The sequence below is a fragment of the Cupressus sempervirens genome, chromosome 9 (assembly GCF_028749045.1).
Source record: "Cupressus sempervirens isolate cs-2001-9-10 chromosome 9, ASM2874904v1, whole genome shotgun sequence".
Lineage (NCBI taxonomy): Eukaryota > Viridiplantae > Streptophyta > Pinopsida > Cupressales > Cupressaceae > Cupressus > Cupressus sempervirens.
In genome coordinates, this window is record NC_143126.1 from 138,929,292 (window position 1) to 138,952,147 (window position 22,856).

The following is a 22,856-nucleotide window of genomic DNA, read 5'->3' on the forward strand; positions in this document are numbered from 1 at the left end:
CACATCCCATTTCTAATGACCTTAGAGACAAGGTCATCAATTTTTCTAGAAATAATGTCATCGCTAGTGAAGAACACCTCAAGAAGTTCATTGACATGCTCAATGACTATGAGGTGGAACATGAGGATGTGGTGATGAATCTTTTTGTTCATTCAATAAAAAAGGATGCCAGAGATTCGTTCGAAAGATTACCAAATGATAGTGTAACCTCTTGGAGTGACTTGGAAAAAATGTTCAAAGAACAATATGGTGATAACACCATTGCTAGCTTTGTGTTAAATAAGTTCAATAACATAAAGAAGAGTGCAAGTGAGTCCACTTTGTATTTTAATGTCAAATTTCATAAGGGAATGTACAAAATGTTTCAAGTAATGAGGTTGAATGAGGATATGTGTCTTACAACCTATTTCAATGCTTTCGATTATAAAATGGCCTATAATCTCATAGATAAGGATCCTAAAACTTTGAGGAAGGCTTATAAGATGGTAGTAAATATAGAAAATAATAGTAAGGCTTCTACTAAATTTGGAAGAAGGGATGACCCTAAATTGTTCAATCCTAGAAATAAGAAAGAGGGTGAAAAGCCTACTATAGGAAAGAAGCCTAAGGAGGATATGATGGGTCAAGTTTTAAATCTATTAAAGAAAATGAATCCATCAACCTACCAAGAAAATAAGCCAAATACTACCAAGAAGACCCCTTTCAATATTAATTTTTATAGGCAACTCAGAATGCAAAATTATCCTCAAACCAATCCCCAATCGTGCTCAAGGAAAAAAGATAAAGGCCCCCTAGACCCTTTACAAAGGAATTCGGTAAACATGATTGATGAAGCGCCTTGGTGCAATATATGCCAGTCACCTCATTACCTTGATTATTGTGTAGTAGCCCAATCTTTCTCTACAGATCAACAAGCACAAAATGAGGATGGAAATGAGGGAGAAGATCATGATGACATAAGTTGTAATATGGCCAATTTATGTGATGATGGGTTCAAATTTGATTTAGGTGAATCTGAACATGATGTTGCAGACCAAAGAAGTGTTTATCAAATACACCATTAGTAGGTGTTTTCAAATGGTGAGGATTATGATAATGATAAGATGTGCAATACATTTTTAGATACAACCCACACAAACTTAAGGAAACCAATCAAGGAGATTGATAGGATTATTGCTAAGATGATAGCTCATGGTCATAGCACCTATAATATGAGAAACATAAATGTCAACAATATTATTGGTAAGTCTTCTAGTATATTCATTAAGGATACTACTTACAAAGCAAATGATGAGAAAAGAAAAGAGGATCCAATGGTTGTAAAGGTCAAGGACATTAAGACCAAGAAGTGGGAACCAAAAAAAAAGGTGTAGTTTCAAGAAGTTGAAACTGTCAAGGAAAATGTACAAGAAAAAAAATCAGATTCTGATATCTTCAAGCCAAAGGAGCTTCATGTTGTTCAAAAACCTGTAGCCATAGGTATTTTTACTAAGCCTACCAATTATGATCTTATTGACATGATTTCAATGTTATCACAAATTATTGTCAAAGTCCCTTTATCATAAATTTTTAGTATAGAGGAACACAAAAATAAGGTTTTATCTTGGTTGGAGGGGATAGGAAATACTAATTATATGTTATCACACAAGAATCGATAGTCTTATCATCTAACACATCACTTATAGTAAAGGATAAGGAGGATAAAGAGGTCATGTAACAAATAGCACAAATGTATTTGGATAACTCAGTTGTAGCCTACCTAGATGATATTGATCTTTTCTTCCTTAGCCTAGTTGTAAATGGTAGAACTCTAAGGAACTATATGATTGACTATAGTGCATCTAATAATATTATGCCTTTTAAGGTTATGGAGGCCCTTGGTTTAAAGGTTGATACCAAACATGGTAGATGTAGAGCAATGGATGCTAAAGAAGTACCTATCATAGGAACTATCAATTATTTACCTTTTAAACTTGTTGCTTACCCTCTAATGTAGAGTTGTTTATGGTTGTTCTTATAGTTGACATCCATCCCTATTATGGAATGTTGCTCTCTAGGAAGTGGAGTGCTATGATAGGAGGTAACTTGCAGTGTGATTTATCATATGCTACTTTCCATATAGGGAAAAAGACTATCAAGGTTGATAGGGAGCCAAGGGCTACTCATATCTTCAAAGATAGTAGTGTTAATGATGCTACTTATTTTCTAGATAATGAGGTAAATGCATTTAGGGTAGAACTTATTATCCAAGAAACTAAAAAATCACCCCCCATGATTACACAAGAGGTGACTAAATGTTTGAACTCACAGAAGGTATGAACAATGTATTTTGATGAGACAAGTTCTAGGGAAGGTTCAGGAGCTGGGGTAGTATTTATATCCCTAGAGAAAAACACTTTTAGATACTCATTTACCTTGAACATCACATGTACTATAGCAACCATTGTAATCAAGAAGTTTATTACAAATCTAAGAAGAAGATTATGACCATTTTATGCTATAGGGGATAATCTTGAAGAGAAGAATATCATAAAAAAATGTCAGATAAATCCCTAAGGTTTGCCCACCTTGGCCCTGCAGAGCCTAAAGTGAAGGGAGTATTTGTATACTCTATTGAAGTTGGTCCAGAAGCTAAGACTGGTCACACTAAATATAGGATTTGGCTAATCCTTAGGTTTTTTTATCTTATGTTTTCTACTATTGGGTTTAAGGTACCTATTAGTCTAAAAAATAACCAACAGAACCCACCTATCATGATTTATTAAAGCCATCTACCTAGGCTAATAGGTTATCATTGAGAGAGAGAGAGAGAGAGAGAGAGAGAGAGGGGGGGGGGGGGGGGGGGGGGGGGGGGGGGGGGGGGGGGGGGGGGGGGGGGGGGGGGGGGGGGTGTTGAAAAGAAATTATTAGTTGTATGGGAGTAAGAAATAAAAAAATAAAAGAGCCAAAACTAAAAACATCATATACAAAATAATTCTAAGAGGAAAGTGTTTTAAGAGAGAAGCAATTGAAATTGAAAGGAGACATGTGAAAATAGGACTAGTAAATATTGAAACTAATAAATCAAGCCCATCCTTAGAAAATTTTAGAAATTTTAGGAACAATGTAAAGAAAAAAAGGCCAAGCAAGGTACCTTGAGATATGGGCAAAGGTGGGGCTTATTTTCAAATTTTCACAAAGAATAGGGAGTGTAAAGAGTTGGATAACAAGATGAAAATATGATGTAGTTCCAATATTAGATTTCACAACCCCCCCCCCCCTTAGATTTCAACCCCCTCTGCCTCCTTTTCCTAGGATGATTGAGAAATGTTATATTTTTTAAAGATCTCCCATGTAGCTAGGTAAGGGAAATGATAGTAGGAGGACTAACAATTTTCACTCTTGCTAAGAATTTTAATGAAAAATCAAGAATTTATGGGTTTTATATAGATGGATTAGATGAAAAGATAAATGAGTTTCTAGATGTTCATATGGTTGACCAATGTGAACAAATTAGTTAAGGCACCATGGAGTTGAAGCCACAATCTAGTGATATAGGCCAAGTAATAAATATAACACCTAAAGGTTAGATATCTCACACATTGAACTATATTAAAAAAATATAGATAAAGGTTTGGTTCACATTAATATACATAGAGTCAATAATTTTGCATATAAATAGTTTGTTATTTCCATTAAGTATTTTGAATTTGTTTGTACAACAATTTTGGCCCTTGTAACTAGGGTAGGAATTACTTTGAACCATCTTTATGGCTTAAAAGAGGATTGTACCATACTTGTAGATGTCTTTTCCAGTTTGCATAGATTGGGAGTAGAGTAGTAGGTGACCATTTTGTATGTGTTCAAAGATTATTTTGTGGATGGAGGATATTTTGAATCTACAAGGAGTAGTGTTCCCCATTGTGTATTAATGGGTTAATCTGTCAAAAAAAATTGTTTTCAAATAATTTTTAACTCTACAATCACCTAGAAAAGGCCAATCTAAAGTGTTCATGGATAGCTTGGATTAATTAAAGTCTTGCATATTTTCTATGAGCTTGATTCAAGATTAAGAATTGAAATGCAACGGATGTCAGTCTTATGGTTGGACATTAAGTGGGAGTATTGAATGTGCAATCCAATCATCATTTTGTTTGCCTCAAGTAACTCTTGGCTCTTCACATTCAAGATGGCATTGTTATGGTTCTTTATAAAGATCACATTGTTATTGTATTGTATGCATATGAAAAGTGCATCTAAAACATTAAATATGTATACTATCATGCTTGAGAGTGGTTGTAGCCTTTATAGTTCTTTATAAAGATCACATTTTTATTCCTATTTTTTAATGACTATTTTTTTTGGATTCTTCATTATTATTTTATTTTAACATAAATATATACAACCAATATTCTTACAAATCATGCATCTAAAATTCTTAATCTTATTTTTGTATGGATGCAATAATTTCATAACCATTAACTAAATATGTTATGCATGTCATTTCAAACAAATTTTCACACTTTAAAATAGTTAAACATATAGAATACCTTGAGAAACTATTTATTCACCAATATCAAAGATGTAAATATTGAAGATACATTGTGGATATATTGGTAATACGCATGAAGATTTGAACATAACAATAAAATCTAATCACAAAAATGCAATAACGTAACCAGATAACATGCCAACAAAAATAAACATTGGAATTTTTCCTTTGCATAATTTTTTACTAGAGGTATCATCATAAACAACTCAGCTGATTAGTTTGGTGTTTGAAATGCATGGAAAAGCTTGAATTGGGTCATGTAAAAAACATGAGAAATAAAAGCTTATGATCTCTAATGAGTTTCTTATTCAGGAATAGCATCACATTTAATGGATATATTAGTCTTGGGAGGATGAATATTAGTGTTGCATCACATGTAACAAAATTTTAGTCTTATCACTAATTGTTAGCTATGCATGCTTCAAGATTATGTATACAAAGACTTTGTTCATTTGAGTAACATATAGTAGAGTGATTTAACATCTGACTTGCATTCTTAGATCTTGACATAGATGTTGAGGTAATTAGTTTTCAATCAACAATACCTTTGTATACCACTCATGGACATATACAAGTACCATATAACTTAGTTCAAAAAAAGAGGATTGATAGTACATGTATTTGAGGATTATGAAGTTAACTCTTATGATATCTAGAATTAACACATAGTGAATTTCAAACATTACACTTACTTTGTGCAAGATTCTACTTTTAATTGAATGTTATAGATAAATCTTAGTACATAACTAATAAATAAATAATCAACATAATTTATGATTGGAAATCTATAATATTATTCTTACAGTTTTGATCTTATTATATTTTAATTTTTGTGGTTGTTATTCTTAGTGTTTTTGGATAAATATTATTATATTGTCCATAGTTCATCCATAAATATATTGATACAAAACAAGTAATGACATGCATAAGATGGTGGTGAAAAATACCATTAGTAAGTTAATTATGATCATAATTATAATCACAGTCAAACTTCTTAGGAAAGGCTTGTTTTTTTGACCCCCCTATTGTGTTATTTTATCTGTGAATCATCATCATGCATAGCTAGCAAAAAAATATTAACATCAGTATACATAATAAGCTTATAATTTAGTGCTAAAGTAATAAACCAACTCATGACAAAAGTAGTATGCATATTCATCTTTTGAAGTTTATGCAAAATTGATAATTAAATAAGACTTGTAGAGTCAATGAATATTTAAATTAGCATCTTGATCTACGCTCAAAGTGATAATTAGTTGATTGAATCAACTCCTTTGATTAAAATGGTAAGTCCATAGATGACTTATATATCAAAATTTGATATCTTCAATTGATGTTAGTTAAGTTTATAGGTTAAAATCATGGTACATCAATTTTCTATGATATAGTTTCTATATAGTACTCTACAATGCTCATAGATATTAATCTAGATTAATTAAAGTAATTGCAAGTGTTCAAGTTCTCTCATGGCTTAAAATAGATTTGAGCAACTAATCACTATATGCTTTTAATCTAATGATATTCAAGATATTTGTCATCTATATTCTACACAATGGATGTTACCCCTCACTAAGTTTTAGATTCTCTTTTAAATTCCTTGTAAACCATTGGCTATGAAATTTGACATCAAAATTAAGACTTGCATCGAGATGGTTATAATAAAGTTGTTCACTGTTGTATTTCATCATTTATGTAGGTAACTCACAAGATAATCTTAAATAACACATTCTGAATTTTGACATGTTATAACGACTCTTATAAAATTACATTAACAAGACTTTTATGACTTCAAACAAGCCACAAAAAACTTAAAATATTATATAAATCAAAATAACTAAATATATTCCAAGATGTCCACCTATTTTTATTTTATGATCTCAATAAAGACCTATCTATTACTATGATATTAGGTAAACCATTGAAATGATCAAAACTTATTAAAAATATTATTAAACACAAATAAATAATAAACTTACACAAAATACTTTTAAGATGTCTACTGATGTTTCCTATACCAAATAAGTGTTTATCCTTAAAGAGTGCCAATGAAGTACAAACTGATCCTATACAGATTGATGGCCAAAGCAAAGATGTGGGTCTTTACGTTCTACTCTTTAAACCCTCAAGTGACACGTTTTCTCATTAACATTGCAACTCTAGAACTCTAGAACTCCATAATTTAGTTATTACACCGTTGTTGGGGTGGTCTCCACTTGATTTTCAAATTATTCTTTGCATGGGATTTTATTATTCTTTTACCAACTTTTAAGCTTTTTCATGTCTTGCCAATATAATTTGCTTCGATTTTACAACACCCATGTCGACATTAAACTTTTTCAGCATGGAAATGAATGATTCTATAGACCACTTGATAAAATTGGGCCTATTGAATGAGGTGGGACAAAACATTAAGAAAGGTGGTCTCTACCATGGTCCCTTAAAAGTAAGGATTGTTTGTGTTTGTGTTTGTCATATCAAAAGAATATATTTGTAAGTAAATATTGAATAAATTGTAGATTTGAAATCTCTTCTTGAAGTTCTATTTATTTCATTTGCTGAGTCTTCCACCACCCTTTTTTAAATCAATTTTAGCCCATAATTGTTTGTGATTGCTTAAATACATGGTGCTTGCTTATGCAAAGTGGATATCTATATAGACATGGTAAATTAGGCATTGTGCTACAATGAAAACCCACTTAAACATAGATTATTTTATGTACAATGTATGGTATGTGATGAGTTAAACATAGGGTTAGTAACATTTAAATTACATTATAATCTGATAAAAAAATTGTATTAGAAATTTAAAAAAATTACGTATGAAGATTCAATTAATTTTGGTATATTAGAAGTGTATGGAATAATTAGTGTGTTTGATCATAATCAATAAATTTCAGATTAAAAATTATATTCAAGCACTCAAAGTATAATAGAAAAAAATCTACTTAAATCTCATGTAAAAAATGTCATGCATCAAACTTAAATTCTTAAGTAAATAAATACCACCTTTTTAATTATCTAATTGTCCATATAAAATTTTGACCTTTAATATAGTAATAGATTATTGAAATTAATTTAATGAGAAAACCCTAACTCATTACTAAGTTTGATAATATTATTCAACAAAATGGACTCATTATCATTTGAAGAGGAACTACAAATGAACATTAGTGAGTTTGATGATAATCTATCAAATTGAACTTGTGTATGTGTATTCATTCTTAAATATTTGACTTGGTATCCAAAAAATAGTTGAATGAATGTTCTAAAACTCAATTAAAAGTATCTATTTGTTGGATATGAGAGAATTAGTAGCTTGTTAGATTATCATAAACTATAGATGCATCACAAAACCTATTACTCACTATTCAATATTAGAATTATGGTAAATAAGCTAGAGTTATAAACTTATGTATAATTTTAATTTATTCTAATAATACTAGATGTCATATATTTGACATATTTAGAATTTATAATAATTCCTTTTTTTAATTCATTGTTCAAAATGTTGAATTATAGATCAAGAACTTGAAAAGTCCAAATTCACATATTGACAACCATTTTGAATCAAATTATTTAATACAAACACATTATTATGGTTAAAGAGAGAGAATCTAATTAGTATAAAGATATACAAATGAATTGTGAAAGGTATAAACTTCTTGCAAATTTACTTTATATATTAACTTGCCTTCTTGTTTTTCATTTTTCCTTTCAAAAAAATGCCTTTGGTCAATAGTTAAAAAGGTGAATTAACTTAATTCTAATTGTGTAGAAAATGAAAAAAAATTACTTTTATATCATATGAATGTGAAAAACACATAACTAGTTGATGTAGTTTGAGCAAACTAGGTCGGGTGAAAATCTGGTAGGCTTCTTGTTGTTGTACTTTTTCCAAGGGCTACTGAGGACCCTTTCTGTGAAAGGGTCTTCACACAAAGACCCTTAAATTTGAGATTTTCTCCCAAAGGACATCAAAAATCTAAAAATAAACGTATTTCAAGACCTGAAACAAGGACCAAACAAGATGATCTTCTAAAACAAAAAAATGTCAGATGATGCTACTTAGAACAAAAATTATAATAGTTATAATTTTCATACATATTGAGTTCATTGCCACTTTCAAATTTTACTTTAATAATTAAAAATAAGTTGTATGGCCATTCAACAACTTGTCTCTTAGGCGTTTCTGAAAAAATGGTAAAATTAGAGAAAAATATGTAGAAAAATAATATTAGTGTTATCTTTCTATCAAAAAAAGGAAAAATAAACTTTGATATACATAGATCAAGTTAGAGCGATCTAAAGGAATTTATGTCAACATTATACTTATTGTCACTTTAGAACTTAATCAACTATAAAATATTGAACCAAAATGAATGAAACTAATTTCATCCTTTAAATATTGATGTTACAAATATAACTTAAAAATAATTATATCATCATCATTTTTATAAAAAAATGTTATGTGTATCAAGTGATAGTTTTTCTTTAAAAATGTTGATTTTTCATACAAACCACTTTTTGAAAGAGAAGGGAAAATGGATACAAATCATTTTAATTTATTTTGAAGTACATTTAGAGAATAGAAAAAAATAAATCTAAAATACTCAAGTTTACATCATCTTCAAATTCCTAATAATTTTGTGGCAATGTGTTAGAAAGTGAAGTTTTTTTAGAGAATCTTGATCCCTATGTCAACGTCGCCTAACAAGTGAGACACATTATGGGACCACCCATTTCACTAATTAGAACTAGTTCAAATAAAAAGCCATTTGTACTTCTTTTTAGAAATTATTTAAAGGATAGATAAGAACTAGTGAACAACTAGTCTATACTCGTGAGTTAAATAAATAATGTATTATAGAAATTTCTAGGCTTGATAATATAATACTACTATAATGAAAATATGGGATGTACTCTACTTGGTATTTCTTTTCAATGACGATTATTGCTTTATGGTATACAGATGTAGTGTATTATGGATGCAAACCACAACAACAATTCAATATATAATGGATGCACATGGGCCTTATGATTTTTCTGTCACTAGTCTTGGTAACAGGTCTTTACTAATTTTGGTGATTTCAATAAAGAGATTGTGAATGATGATTTCTATAGTGGAATGCCACATTAATTTTCTATTGTACTTGAGCAAGGAAATATGATTTTCTTACTAGTTATTTCCCTATGGAACCCTTGAACCAACTTTTATAATAAATACATACAATGGAACTCCACTTTCACCTAATAAAAATATAATATCATTATAGTGAAAATCAAAATCTTATATGGACAATTAGATAATTAAAAGGTGGTATTATTTATTAACTAGATAACCTAAATTTAATTAGGGATCAATTATGAAATTATTTTGTGGCTTTAACTGTATGACGAGACCTTGGGTTAAGGACTTAACAATAAAACAAGGGGCAGACTAACCACAGGCAAACTTAGGTTAAAGAAGGATCAAGCACTGGGTTGTAAGGATTTTCGTAAAAATATTGGAAAGATTGTGCGATAATTATAATAAAATGATTTTCAAAGATTTTAGAGCTTTATTTGAAAACCTTCCCACACAATTTTAAAAATACGAACCATGTGAAGCAGACTTAGAGACCTAAGGTAAAAAAATATCGTATAAAGCAATGCAATTAGGGGCTTTTTTGTGAGGAATGACAAGTTATTCAGAAACCCTAAGCAATCTAGACATAAATTCCTCCTGATTTACACAAAATAATTCAAAACTTGTTTAGCTAGGTGAATATCAGGCCAACACAATCAAAATAGTTGTTCAATAGCAATGAGTTGTAAACTCACAAGAATGAGTTACAACATGATAGGAAATTGAACAACACTTAAAAACCACAATATCCACACCAACAAATGACTGTTGGGTTGTTGTGAGCAAAATTTACTCTTCAAAGAGATATTACAGCACAAAAAATACTAGTTACAATGCTTAAACAAGTCGCAACAATTGGAGCAAACTATAGAGGGGAAAAACCAGCATCCACAAATACAAATCTAATAAAATCCTTGTATGTCAAAAATAGACCAACTACCTACACTGTCATGTCACTGAAAGAGAAAATCTAGTCAACAAAATTAGAAACTGATCAACATAGCAAAAACATCTTTGGAAGAAACATCTATTTAATATTTTATTGTTTTTTTTATTTGATTTATCTTATATGTAATGTTTCATTGCAATAGTTTTACAATAATTTTGTATTATAGTACAATTTGTCTAGTACCCATGTCACATTTTTCTATTGATAATGATCAATCAACATTACAATATTTTTTCATTACATAATGTTAAATTGGATGCATGTGGTGTACTTTTATATTATTACAATTATTTTGTCAACTACTTTTATATAATATTTCAATAGTCATTTGATTGGCTTATCTTATATGTAATGTTTCACTGCATAGTTTTACAAGTGATTTTACATTATAGTACAATTTTTCTAGTACCAATGTCACCTTGGCAATGTCTAAATAGCAAACAAAAAAGTGTATCTTCCCAAAGGAGGACATAGGTTTTTTCTCCAATCATCTTTATAGTTTTAATGTTTTAGTTGGCTATTTAACCACTACCTATGACCACTTTTTTTTGTTAGTATTAGTTAACATTACAATAGTTCTTTATTTTTATTTTATTACAATTTTTTTGACTGGTTGCATGTGGTGTACAACATGTTTTGTATTGTTATAATTATTTTGTTAACTACTTATATAATTAGTTTGCATCAAGTTTCAGGTCTAAGTCTTGCTCAACTATGTAATTCTTGTTGATTTTTATTGTTGGTGGAAATAATAATAAGGTTCATAAGGCACAACACTTGGTGAAGGTTTGAATGGTTCATAAGGCACAACACTTGGTGAAGGTTTTGCAAATGGGGTTGCAAGCTTTGGGCTTAACTGTGGAGGAAACTCTGTAGTTAAGCGCGCTCACGCTGGAGTAGTACTAGGATGGGTGACCTCCCAGGAAGTCCCGGTGCTTCACCCCTATGAGCATCACCTAGATCCAATGAGTGCTAAGTGTTCCATTTATTCTCATGAGAGATGGATTCATGTTGAATCACTACTCATGAAACATGGGTCATCGAGTTTGACTCAAAATCACACAGTTAAATCCTAATATTCACATCACAATTTGACTAGATGTGGAAATCATCTCCTACTTATCAAATAATAATAAGAATAAAAATGAAATAATTATATACTAAAAACTTCTTTTATATTTTATTTCAATACTCTTTTTAAGAATCGTTTCTTTTTAGTTTTCATAATAACATTTCAACATTTTAAAAAGTTTTCAACAAGATTCAAATCAACCTTCTATTAAAAGAGATAGTTAAGATCATAATATCTTTACATGTTTTATATAGTTCCAATTGTTTACCAATTAATTTCAAAATTTATTGTACTATCAATCTAATACTTACGAATTTGGCTACACTTTAAATCTGCAATGCATAGGATAATTTTTTCAATGTGACTCGTGTTGTTGGTCACACCTTCACATACCAAGTGGGAAGCATGTTTTGTATGGGACTTACCACTGCAACTCTCAGTTTTTTGTGAGTTGATCAGTAGTCATTTATGTCAAGTGTTTGTTAGACAAATTTATTATAATTTAAATCTTTAAGATAGATTGGTCAAATAATTATTTGATTCATTTGCCAAATTTTTTTTAGAGGTGGATGATTCTATAAATATAAATTTTAAAATAATAGAAAAGCTATAATTTCAGAATTGATAGTTTTCTCATAAATAAGAGAAATAAAAAATTATCATCAATTAATTTTGCTCTTCGTGTGTGTGTGTGTGTGTATATATATATATATATATATATATATATATATATTCAAATAGAATTAGACTTAGATTGTTCTGTTGTAAATAAAATTAAGCCCAAGTTAGTCATTAATTAACTTTGTTTCATATTTATATAAAAACAAGGTGATGTTGAAATTAAACATTAATTAACTCTGCTCTATATATATCATTTAAAAAATATTAGAACCCCTCAAAAAATAGCTGTAACTGTAACAGATGATTTCTTCGAAATGACTGCCCTTTTTAATTTTTCTTTTTAATTTTACAGATGAATTAACATTGTTAACATTCAAAATTGATTTCTGGGCATGATTGTGTGATAGCTCTGATTGTTAACATTGCTGAGCAGTTGCATGGGACCCTGCTGAAAAGACATGTCCAGAAAGCATTTTCTAATGCATTGCAAAATGTTTGGATACATTTGGTTTTGGTCCCACATTTACACCCCACTTTACAAGCTCATGAACATCAACAGCATCTACAAAATCCCATCACAAACTGTAATAACAAGAATGTCCAGAAGGGAACAGTTCGTTTTGTAGGCTTCTAATGCTCCAAAATTGGCTGAAATGGGTACTAAGCGCATAAAAACAACTTTAGATTGCATTCCACAGAACTGAAATGGGTACTATGCAAAGTCCTCTCTCTCTCAAAACCCCACTTTCTCCTTCAATCACATGCCTCTCTTTGTCCATGTCTTTGTTCTTGTCATGTCCTTGGAATACCTGAAATCTCTCAGGGCAAAATAACACACCTGTCCAAGAGAAAAATAAAATGACTATTCTGAGAGATCACCTTTATCATGGTCTCACCTTAATTCTTCGCTCCATTGCACTTATATATTTTACGGCTTCTCTCATTGTTTCTTCTCTACTCGTCTGAACAAGAAAGAAAGATCCTCCTGTTAGTAGACTAATCAAAAGACTAAAATATCACCTTAAAAAACTAAAAAGGGGCAAAATTTTCTTAACTGGTGCCTCTGGTAAGATGGATTGCAGAAAATCGAGTCTCTTGTTCACTGCATCTACCTACCAATATAAAGCAACAAAGTAAGATGGGATCAGTCACAGATGGATCGCCATATAATACAACAAGCTGGAGTTTTATCAGCTCCAATAGAATATACCAAGTTTTACATGCTGAATAATAGAGAAAGTTTCTGGATTTGCAAATGATTAAAATGGAAGGTTTTGGATCATCACTGATGATGGTCCACTAAGAATTTTGATCACTGAAGGTGATCTAAATGTCAATAAAAAAAATACTAGTTTGATCATCAAGTTACATAGTACGAGGTCAGATTTAGAAAAGAATTTGGAGTTAGTGTAAGACTGTGATCCTGCATTCCTTAACATTGTTTCGCCATTAAAATTCTTCATTTATTCAGAAAAAACATTAGCAGTAAATCCAAAAGCAATCTCTATGATTATACCAAGCAAGTTCCAAGTCAGTGGGAAACTTGGAGAGGTGCATAATACCAAATAATGGCAGATTGCAAATTGGGTTTCATAAATCCATACATACCTGATCTTGAGAATCACAAATAACTTCGGAGAAGTTTGGAAAATCTTTGTTTTGTGCTTGGTTTTCAGTGAGCCCACTCTGTACATACAACAACATATACTATGAGCACAGTGACCAACTTGAGTTTTCATAAAATGAGTTGAATATGAAATCGAGAAGATAATATAGTTTGCGTTTTTCAATATTAGGATTTCAGATCTCATTTGAATCGAGTATTACAAGGATTGCTGGTCCCATTTGAATGTTAGATGTGTATTTCTCAGGGATCTACTATTTGAAGTAAGTATAAAAATGAATGCCATAACACTGTCTGACATCTAACTAGGATTTCAGATCTAGGAGTAAAGTGAAAACAAAGGAATATAATAATGTATTGCCTGAATATTTTACTGGGAATCTAAGAAAATGCTAATGCTGTACTATATGCATCAAATGAATCCAAGCAATGCTATTGGAACTTGCTAAATATAACTCAATCTGTAATGCATATGTCATGATAAAAGAAAATTTATATTCAGGCTTCTGGGTAAGATTGTGTGTGCATTTTTTACATTTGGGATCATACTCAATAAGTCATCATTCTTAGTTTTCTCCTGATGAGAGATTATTGAGTATGATCCAAAACATTGATGCCCCATAAACTGACACACAATCTTACCCAAAAGCATATATATAATATCATGAATTGTGAAAATCTGTTATCATTAAAAGAAAATTTGATTTGTCAATGTTGTTAAGTGGTTACAATAGAGCAACACCTATCAAATGCAAATTGTTGTTTATCCAATAGCAATACCATGATGCCCATTGAAGCATTTCGCCTAACATACGTTGGGCAAACTACCTTGAAGCTGTGAAGAGGAGAGCTTGCAGTGTCCTCAAGAAGAAAATCCAGATCTTTGTGTTCATCTTCATCCACTCTTCTCCTTTTAGGCTTCCTCATCACATCAGAAACAACACAATCACTTGAACTCAAGTTCAGCCCATTTTTCCCAAATTCGCTATAAAAATCCCTATGATTCACATCTTCTAAGAGTTCATGTGCTGGTCCAGAAGATGCATCAGAAGCCATAGAAGAGTCATCTTCATCCTTGTGCTGAAACCAAGAATGCCCATTTATCCCATTTCTAGCCTCCTCTTCTTCAAACTCAAGTAGGCTATTCTTGTAGCTAGAAAACTCATGTATGGATTGATCCAAGTACATTGTCCATCCTGACTCAGAAACGTCCTCTTGCCTTACATTTGCCTTCTCTTCTACTTCTTCACCAGTGCCCTCCATTGAAGGACATAAGCTCAAGCTGCCATTACACTCATCTTTAGGCCCATCAAAGATTTGTTGCTTCATGTTAGCAGGCAAATAAAGAGCTCTGATCTACAAGGATACCTCAATACACAAATGCATTTATATTTATCCTATTCTTAACTGGGTTTTCCAAGGCCAGTTCAAATGCACAACATATTATGCATGGCCTTACATTGGAATTCATGGTGAGGTACACACATGGAGCATGGATTCCAATCAGAGAAAGTATTGGCTAATCTTGGCTCTCCATGCACTGAATAGGTCTTTCCCTTTGCATTCTCTTTGCTTTAACTACGTCTCTCCTCTTCCTTACGGGCTATATACGGATGACAACTAGTAAACACTATGGATTGTCATGGAGCAATTAAAGCTTCTTCTGTAGTTGTACTCCACACTTTGCTTAATCTACCTCACGAGAATCCACTCCTTGCAGACTGCCATAATATTTACTGGCCTGCATTGCCCCTTAAGCACGTAATATCTCTGCTCAATATTCTTCCTCTGTCACAAACCTGAACCACCATCCTATATAATTAAAAATAATCAATGACCCACTTCCCTCACATCAACTATAGCCTCCAAGTAATCCAGGTAATATAGGCCTCTACCCACATCAGAGTCCCTCTATCTTTGTAATCACATTTAACTCTATATATAGACCTAATGCCCATACACATATCTTCAGGGTACTCATTATTCAACACCATTTCACTATTCTCTACGGGCCGTTTGGTGAGCGGAATAGGAATACGTATTCTGGAATACATATTCTGGAATAGAACGTATTCCTATTCTCCGTTTGGTTCAGCGAATATTTGATGGGAATTCGCGGACCCGAAAATTTATGTTTTCTAAAATAAATAAAAATGGAATAGGAATATGTATTCCAATACCACCTATTTTGGTGGAATTGCAAAACCCTATTTTTGGGCCAAAAATGGAATACGTATTCCATTTTTGCTTCGTATTCCAATCCCGTTTTGGTGCATCCAAACAAAGAATTCACAATTTTTGGAATACGTATTCCTATTCCGCTCACCAAACGGGCACTACATGAAATGGTATGCTTGTATAAATAAAAATTATTCTGAGTACTTGTTTCCTATATGTCCTGCTTTGAAGCACTTGGTTTCAGTTTGGGTTACAATTTCTCTATGTTCATGTATTTTAATTTTATATATTATACTAAAAATGTGGTCTAATATTTTTCACATTATTTATGCATTTCTATAGCAATGTGGAAGTAGATTATGAAGATCAAATTAATGAAAATCAATTGAAAATTTGTTGTAGTATATACAAATTAAATTTTTATACAAACCTATACAATAATTGTATTTTGTTTAAAGAATAACAGCCTTCTCATTTCAATAAGATCAATACCTTCAAACTCTTAGATACCCATGATGCTACATTTAAGATAGGTCATTTTCTTTCTTACATCACAAGATAATCTTTTCCATAATTCTTTGAAAGTAACTCCTTTTGTTATTGCACATGGCATCCATAATAGAATTATTCCACTTTGAGTCAATATGTAACAAGATTTTATCTTTCTCTTTTATAGAATTGAAATTGAAATGTGAATCAGATCTGAAAATTTGAATTAAAGTGTAATAAGATATTATTGATATATTTTTAATATCTTTAAATAAATTAGAAAGTAAATCAATTTGATTAGAATTAATTGAATTGATGTATATTATATTGTAAATAAAGAATAGTAGAAAAGACACATTGTTTTTAAGAAATGTGTCTTCTTGAATCTTTAGTATCTTTTGTTCTTACAATTTTCTACTGCAATTATTATTGTATTCAACATTATTTCAATATATAAATATATAAATAATCTAACCGTAGCTTAATTCTAAGATTTATTAGTAAGATTTATACCATTTGAAGTGTGGATAGTGAAAAAGACTAAAAGAGGGCAATGCATTATATTGGTTATGGATGTTGGATATTAGATTGGAAGTTGGCCCTCACAAACAAGGCACTGTGCAGCAGAATTACAGTTCAAGAATCAGCAACACATTAACAGTAGAGAAACAGTTGTAAACTGACAAATCTAAGAGAAGCATAACCCACTCTTACCACTTATCCAAAACAAAATCATTAGCAAGAGAGGGAAAAATAAAAAATAAAATATATGTTCTTCATAAATAAATAAAACAATATCTACCATTCCATAAACTATATTTAACTTCAAAAAAGCTTTCTATTCCCTTCTACTAAACCATGATATCATGATATTGCTATTCGTATTCAACTTTGTAGTTTGAGACAACTTCTTAGCCTATGACTCATAAGTAGTGGCTTGCAATAATCAATTTCTCAAAGTTTTAGAAAACTTTTTTTATCCTACCATTGCTACCAAGATTCAACTCAACTATGTAGCTCTCATGTCAAAGTTATGACTTATGACTCATCAAGAGTGGTCCACAAGAACCAATCTCTTAAGCTTTTAAACTTTATTCTATTAAACTATTATATCACATCATTGCTACCAGAATTTAAGTGTATAGTTTCCAAGTTAAAGTCAACCAATGTCTAGTGAGTAGCAGCTCATAACCTACTTATCGAGAGAATGAATAGTACATTAACACTCATACATCTAGGTGTTAAATCTATCAGATTTCCACAATCCATCATAACCTACTAATCAAGAGAATGAATGGTACATTTAACACTCATAACATCTAGGTGTTAAATCTATCACATTTCCACAATCCATCATAACCTACTTATCAAAAGAATGAATAGTACATTTAACACTTTTTTAATCCTACCATTGCTACCAAGATTCAACTCAACTCAACTATGTAGCTCTCATGTCAAACTCGTGACTTATGATTCATCACGAGTGGTCCACAAGAGAATGAATAGTACATTTAACACTCATAACATCTATGTGTTAAATCTATCAGATTTCCACAATCCATCGAAATGTAAAGTAAGTCTCTAAATTAGAATGTGTGATTCAAAAAGTCCATATAAAAATTTATCCACACAATCTAATCTAGATGTTACTCTCATAGATAAAGTGTCGTCTTATAAAAAGAAGAAATGAATATATGCTGCAAGAAATTCACCCATCTTTACACCAATCAAACTCAAATACCTTCCCCAAAATTAAACTCATTTTGCAATTAACTTCATTGGTTTTACATAATCATTGAATATTAATATATAAACCCAATGAAAGTTTGTTTAAACTGTCTAAACTATTCACTTTTACTCTCACTAAAAGCACACATTCATATGCAAGGTACAACAGAGGAAATTTTAGCAGGGTAAGAGCCAATTGGAATGAAAAGAGCTTAATGGCGATGTCTCAGAGCCTCCTCCATTTTGTTTGCCACCTGTAATGTAAACTGCAGAGGAAAATGAGAGCATAGTTTATATATTTGTAGGGTCCCTGGGGATGTGGGCACAAATCTCTGTCACAAACCGAATGACTACCATTAAATGTCTCCACATGCTGTCGTATCTGTACTTGGATCTCTTTCAGAAAAAGCTATATCTTTTCCAGACCCCCTTTTTTTAATTGCATTAGGGATTATATTATTTTTTCTGATTCTCAAGTATTCGTACAAGTCAATGATTAATAATTTTTTATAACATGCAACAAAATTCATTATTGCAGATCAATCCGAAAGTCTTGTTCATATTCTTATTGGTATCCCGAGGGGAATTAGAGCAACTTAAGACTTTTTTAAATCATAAAATGTAGGCGTTGGATTCCGTTTCAAAATCCCAATGAGTTTCTTTGTCGAACATGACCTCTTCTACAAATGGAAATGATTGTTCATTGACCTGCAAATGGCTTACGTTTTGCCTTGGAAATTTGAAGTGGATTTGTCAGTTCAATTCATTAAAGAATATTTCTTTTTAATATTGGAAAAATGCAAGTGATATAGGAAACAAAGAGAATTGTGGGAGAAGATAGAAAAGATTATACATTTTTCTTAAATCACAATATTCATAGCTCTGGTACAAACATCAGTACAAATAGTCTAATGTTGAAACAATCAGCAGCTTAGAGATCATTGACTTAGTAGATAACACTTAAATATAAACATGAATACATATTGACAAAATCAAGAATATTTTTTATTCTAAAATCTAAATAAGGGGTTGAAGTTCATGAAGCACATCAATCTTTTGATTTCTAATCTACTTGGCATTAGATGCATTGGATTTTATATTCCGTCTTTAAGTTATTCTCAAAATCTACATGCAATTCAGAGAAAAGAGATGTGACATGATAAAATATGTAAAAATTTCAAAATTGCAAAATCTTGATGATCACATGAGTTATTAAAAATTGCTTTACAACCATAGTTGCAATACAATAGTTAACATCATAAGATTTTCACAATCCATTTATAAAAACGAAATTTTCTGGATTTGATTGTGTATGCTTTTTTACCATCAACGTTTCGGATCATACTACATGATCCATCATCAGGATGTGAAAGAGCAGCATCATGTAGTATGATCCGAAACATTGATGGTAAAAAAACATACACAATCGAATCCAGAAAATTTCGTTTTTATACAATAGTTAGTCAAACTCCTTCAATAATGATACTTTTTGAAACGCAATTCAAAGTAAGGCCTCTTTCGAGTTGAGATTATGATAAAAAATAGTAGGTAGAAAGTGAATTAAAACACAACTCCATTGTTTCTTCACAAATTGGCATCCCCTAAAAATGTGTCTAATGACTTCAATTTTTTGGCAAAAAGGACAATTGATGGGTTGAACCATAAGACATTTCAACCTACCACCAATCGAAAACTTGCAATGTATGTTCCAGCTTTTGCATTAAGTCTTGACTTCTAGATATGAGCAAAGAGTTTCACCCAAAATTTATCACTATATTTACAATTCCATTTACTCTCCAGGTGAGACTTCATGGGAAGATTAGGAAGTAGCTACAAATATATTCTTTTCAAAGGAAATTTCAAAGGAAAAAAATGAGAAAGGATAGTTTAAAAACAATATCCAATCTTTGAAGAAGTTGCATTCAATTTGAGTAGAAAGCTTCATAGATAATTCCTAAGGTTCCACAAAGATAAGAAAACATATGTACTTAATGTTCAAGTTAAATTGGAATCTAATGACATTCCATGGCAGCCTATTTAGAATATTGAAGTCTCAAAGATCTCCCACTTGTTCCACCAAATAGATGAGGTGGAAAAGTTGAAACCATGTTGGAGAGAGGTATTGAGCTCCATCTTAAAAGTGATTGACCTTTTTCCACACTCCCTAAATTGATTGGAGAGAAGGCGGGACCTTAGTAGAAGAAAAAAAGTAGCATGAAGTATCTTTTCTAACTAGCCCACGGCCTATTATTTGCACAATGGCAAGGAAAATTATGTTTGGGACAAATATTTTCCATGGTTTTTCCCCCTTAATAGCTCTAGTAATATATTTATCTACTAAGAAGATCCCTTAAGTCTTTGGATCAATTAATCCTAGACTACCTTAATGCTTAGGTTTCATGCAACAAGCCCAAGAGGCAGATACAAATCTCTTTTTGTCATCTCATTTAGACCATAAGAAATGTCTAATGATTTTAATTAAGCTTGTGTAACCATTGTTGGAGGGTGTCCAACTAGGTGAGTAATAAACATGAATTGCAAGAAAGTCTTATTAGCAACTTGGATTATTCCAACTATGGAGTGAAATTTATTACCCTAGTTAAAGAGTTAAGTTTTGACTCTATTGAGATACCAACTCCACATAGCAGAAAGAGTAACTTGCTAGCCAAAGGGTATCTCAAGATACCTCATAATTTCAACATTTTAAATTTATTTCCATTACCATGGAATCCAATAGGGGATAGGACCATCCTAAATCATCAAGAATTCATTTTTTCATGAGCAAGATTTGAACCAGAGACAACACAGTATATTTCCATAACATCCATAGTGGTGGAGATTTTTTTATCAAAATTTTGCTAGAATAATAAGTAGTCATCAGCATAATGCACATTAATAAAAAAATTATTTTGAGGGATGGATATGTTTGAAATGAGATTCATATGGTGTGCAACTTATAACATATATCCTAATGCATCAATTGTAAGCACATAAAGATAGGGGCCATGGGGACATCCTTGATGGATAGATCTTTGAAGAGGAAAAGGATCGATTGTAATGCCTTGCCCATTTGAACAAGGATAAATAAAAGCCAAATTTTTTTATTTATTTTTTACAAGCATGGAATTATGGAAGACTTAACCAACCAATCCAGGCAACTAATGAATCTCCAAGCAAACACTACTAACCAAAAATGACAATGCTATAGAGGCCACAAAACAGATTTGAATTTGAAAGATCCTAAATTCGAAAATTCAAACACTAGAGTTCAAGAACTCCATAAAGGATAGCCAAATCACCTCTCGACGAGTTTTAGTCAAATCAAAAAATGCCCTCTAGTTGCCCGAGTAGGTCTACTCACAGACTCACGTGACACTTTTTACTATAGCCAAATAATACTTTTCACTATAATCAGACAATACTTTAATACAATCAAGCAATACTTTTCACTATAATCAGGTGATACTTTTCACTATAGCTAGGTGATACTTCCTAATATGGACACACAATACTTCACCAGTATCGTACAATATTTCTCACTACTATGGTGTGATACTTTTCTAGTATTGTCCAATGCTGAACAAATGTTGCCCAAGTTCAAAACCAAAAGGCAAAACTCTAAGTTCAAAAGGAAAACAAGGTAAGAAACTCCACATTGAGGAGTGTTAGAACCATTGTAGTCAAGGATATGTCACTCGAAAGCATGAAATACAAGACACCATGCAATAGGAAGTAGAAAACATATATCCATCTAATCCATAACAGCATATGAAAGAACGTGTAGAAAGCAACATCGCAATGTATATACATAGTTCGTAAACCAAACATCATATAAAGGAGAGCATAAACACTTAAGCACCAAAACAACTAAAACCCATGGTCGATTTCAACCAATCATAATAGCATCATGAGACCTCAAAGGCCCTAGCCATCCTCCAAGCATAACTTCCCAAACTATGAACTGAATAGTCGGAGTTGTCTTATGAGAGTGTTACTACTACAATGCAAGAAACATCATAAGAATAAGAAGATCTAACATACTAATCCATCAAGCATAATTCCAACTAATAGTGAATCACGCCATCTAACCATATGCTAAAACATCATAATAAAGGAATGGATCAAATGAAACTATCATCATCTAAACATGATATCCAAGCATTCCAATTAAAGCATAAATCACAAGGAGACATACTTCGAAAACTTGAATATACCAAGTGAGACATCAGGTATCGGTCTCAACTAGAAATAGATTGTCTTTGTACATCGATCCCTAGTAGTAGTATAGGTAGCTACACCTCCCAACCATGTGGAACTCGTAGGCCCACTCCTGTTGTGCTTATGGAGATAATGATCCAACCACGAACACACATAAAACAAATGTCCATGGCAAACACTCACGCCAGATAGTAAAGATGATTGAAACCAAGATCATGAGATAATGAAAATACAACAGGTCCTAGTCAGACACTTTATGGGTCAACTTTGTAGGGACTTGACGGAGAGTAAGTCACTTGGCATCATGAAGCCCCAAGCTAA

At 31.6% G+C, this 22,856-nt stretch overlaps 1 protein-coding gene across 2 annotated transcripts; it reads right to left on the minus strand.

Moving 5' to 3' along the window:
• Positions 1 to 12,759: 12,759 nt before the first annotated feature.
• LOC149537902 (uncharacterized) lies at positions 12,760 to 15,824 on the minus strand. Of its 2 annotated transcripts, none has more exons than XM_089799312.1 (5): positions 14,751 to 15,824; positions 13,907 to 13,984; positions 13,354 to 13,410; positions 13,195 to 13,260; positions 12,760 to 13,107 (listed from the first exon to the last, which is right to left on the minus strand). In XM_089799312.1, exons 1-5 carry the CDS (start codon positions 15,249 to 15,251, stop codon positions 12,979 to 12,981), a joined length of 831 nt encoding a protein of 276 aa, XP_089655438.1. In that variant the 5' UTR covers positions 15,252 to 15,824; the 3' UTR covers positions 12,760 to 12,978. The 2 variants fall into 2 exon arrangements, with proteins under 2 accessions (XP_089655438.1, XP_089655437.1); XM_089799311.1 differs by having other exon boundaries at positions 14,703 to 15,824.
• Between the last annotated feature and the right edge of the window lie 7,032 nt (positions 15,825 to 22,856).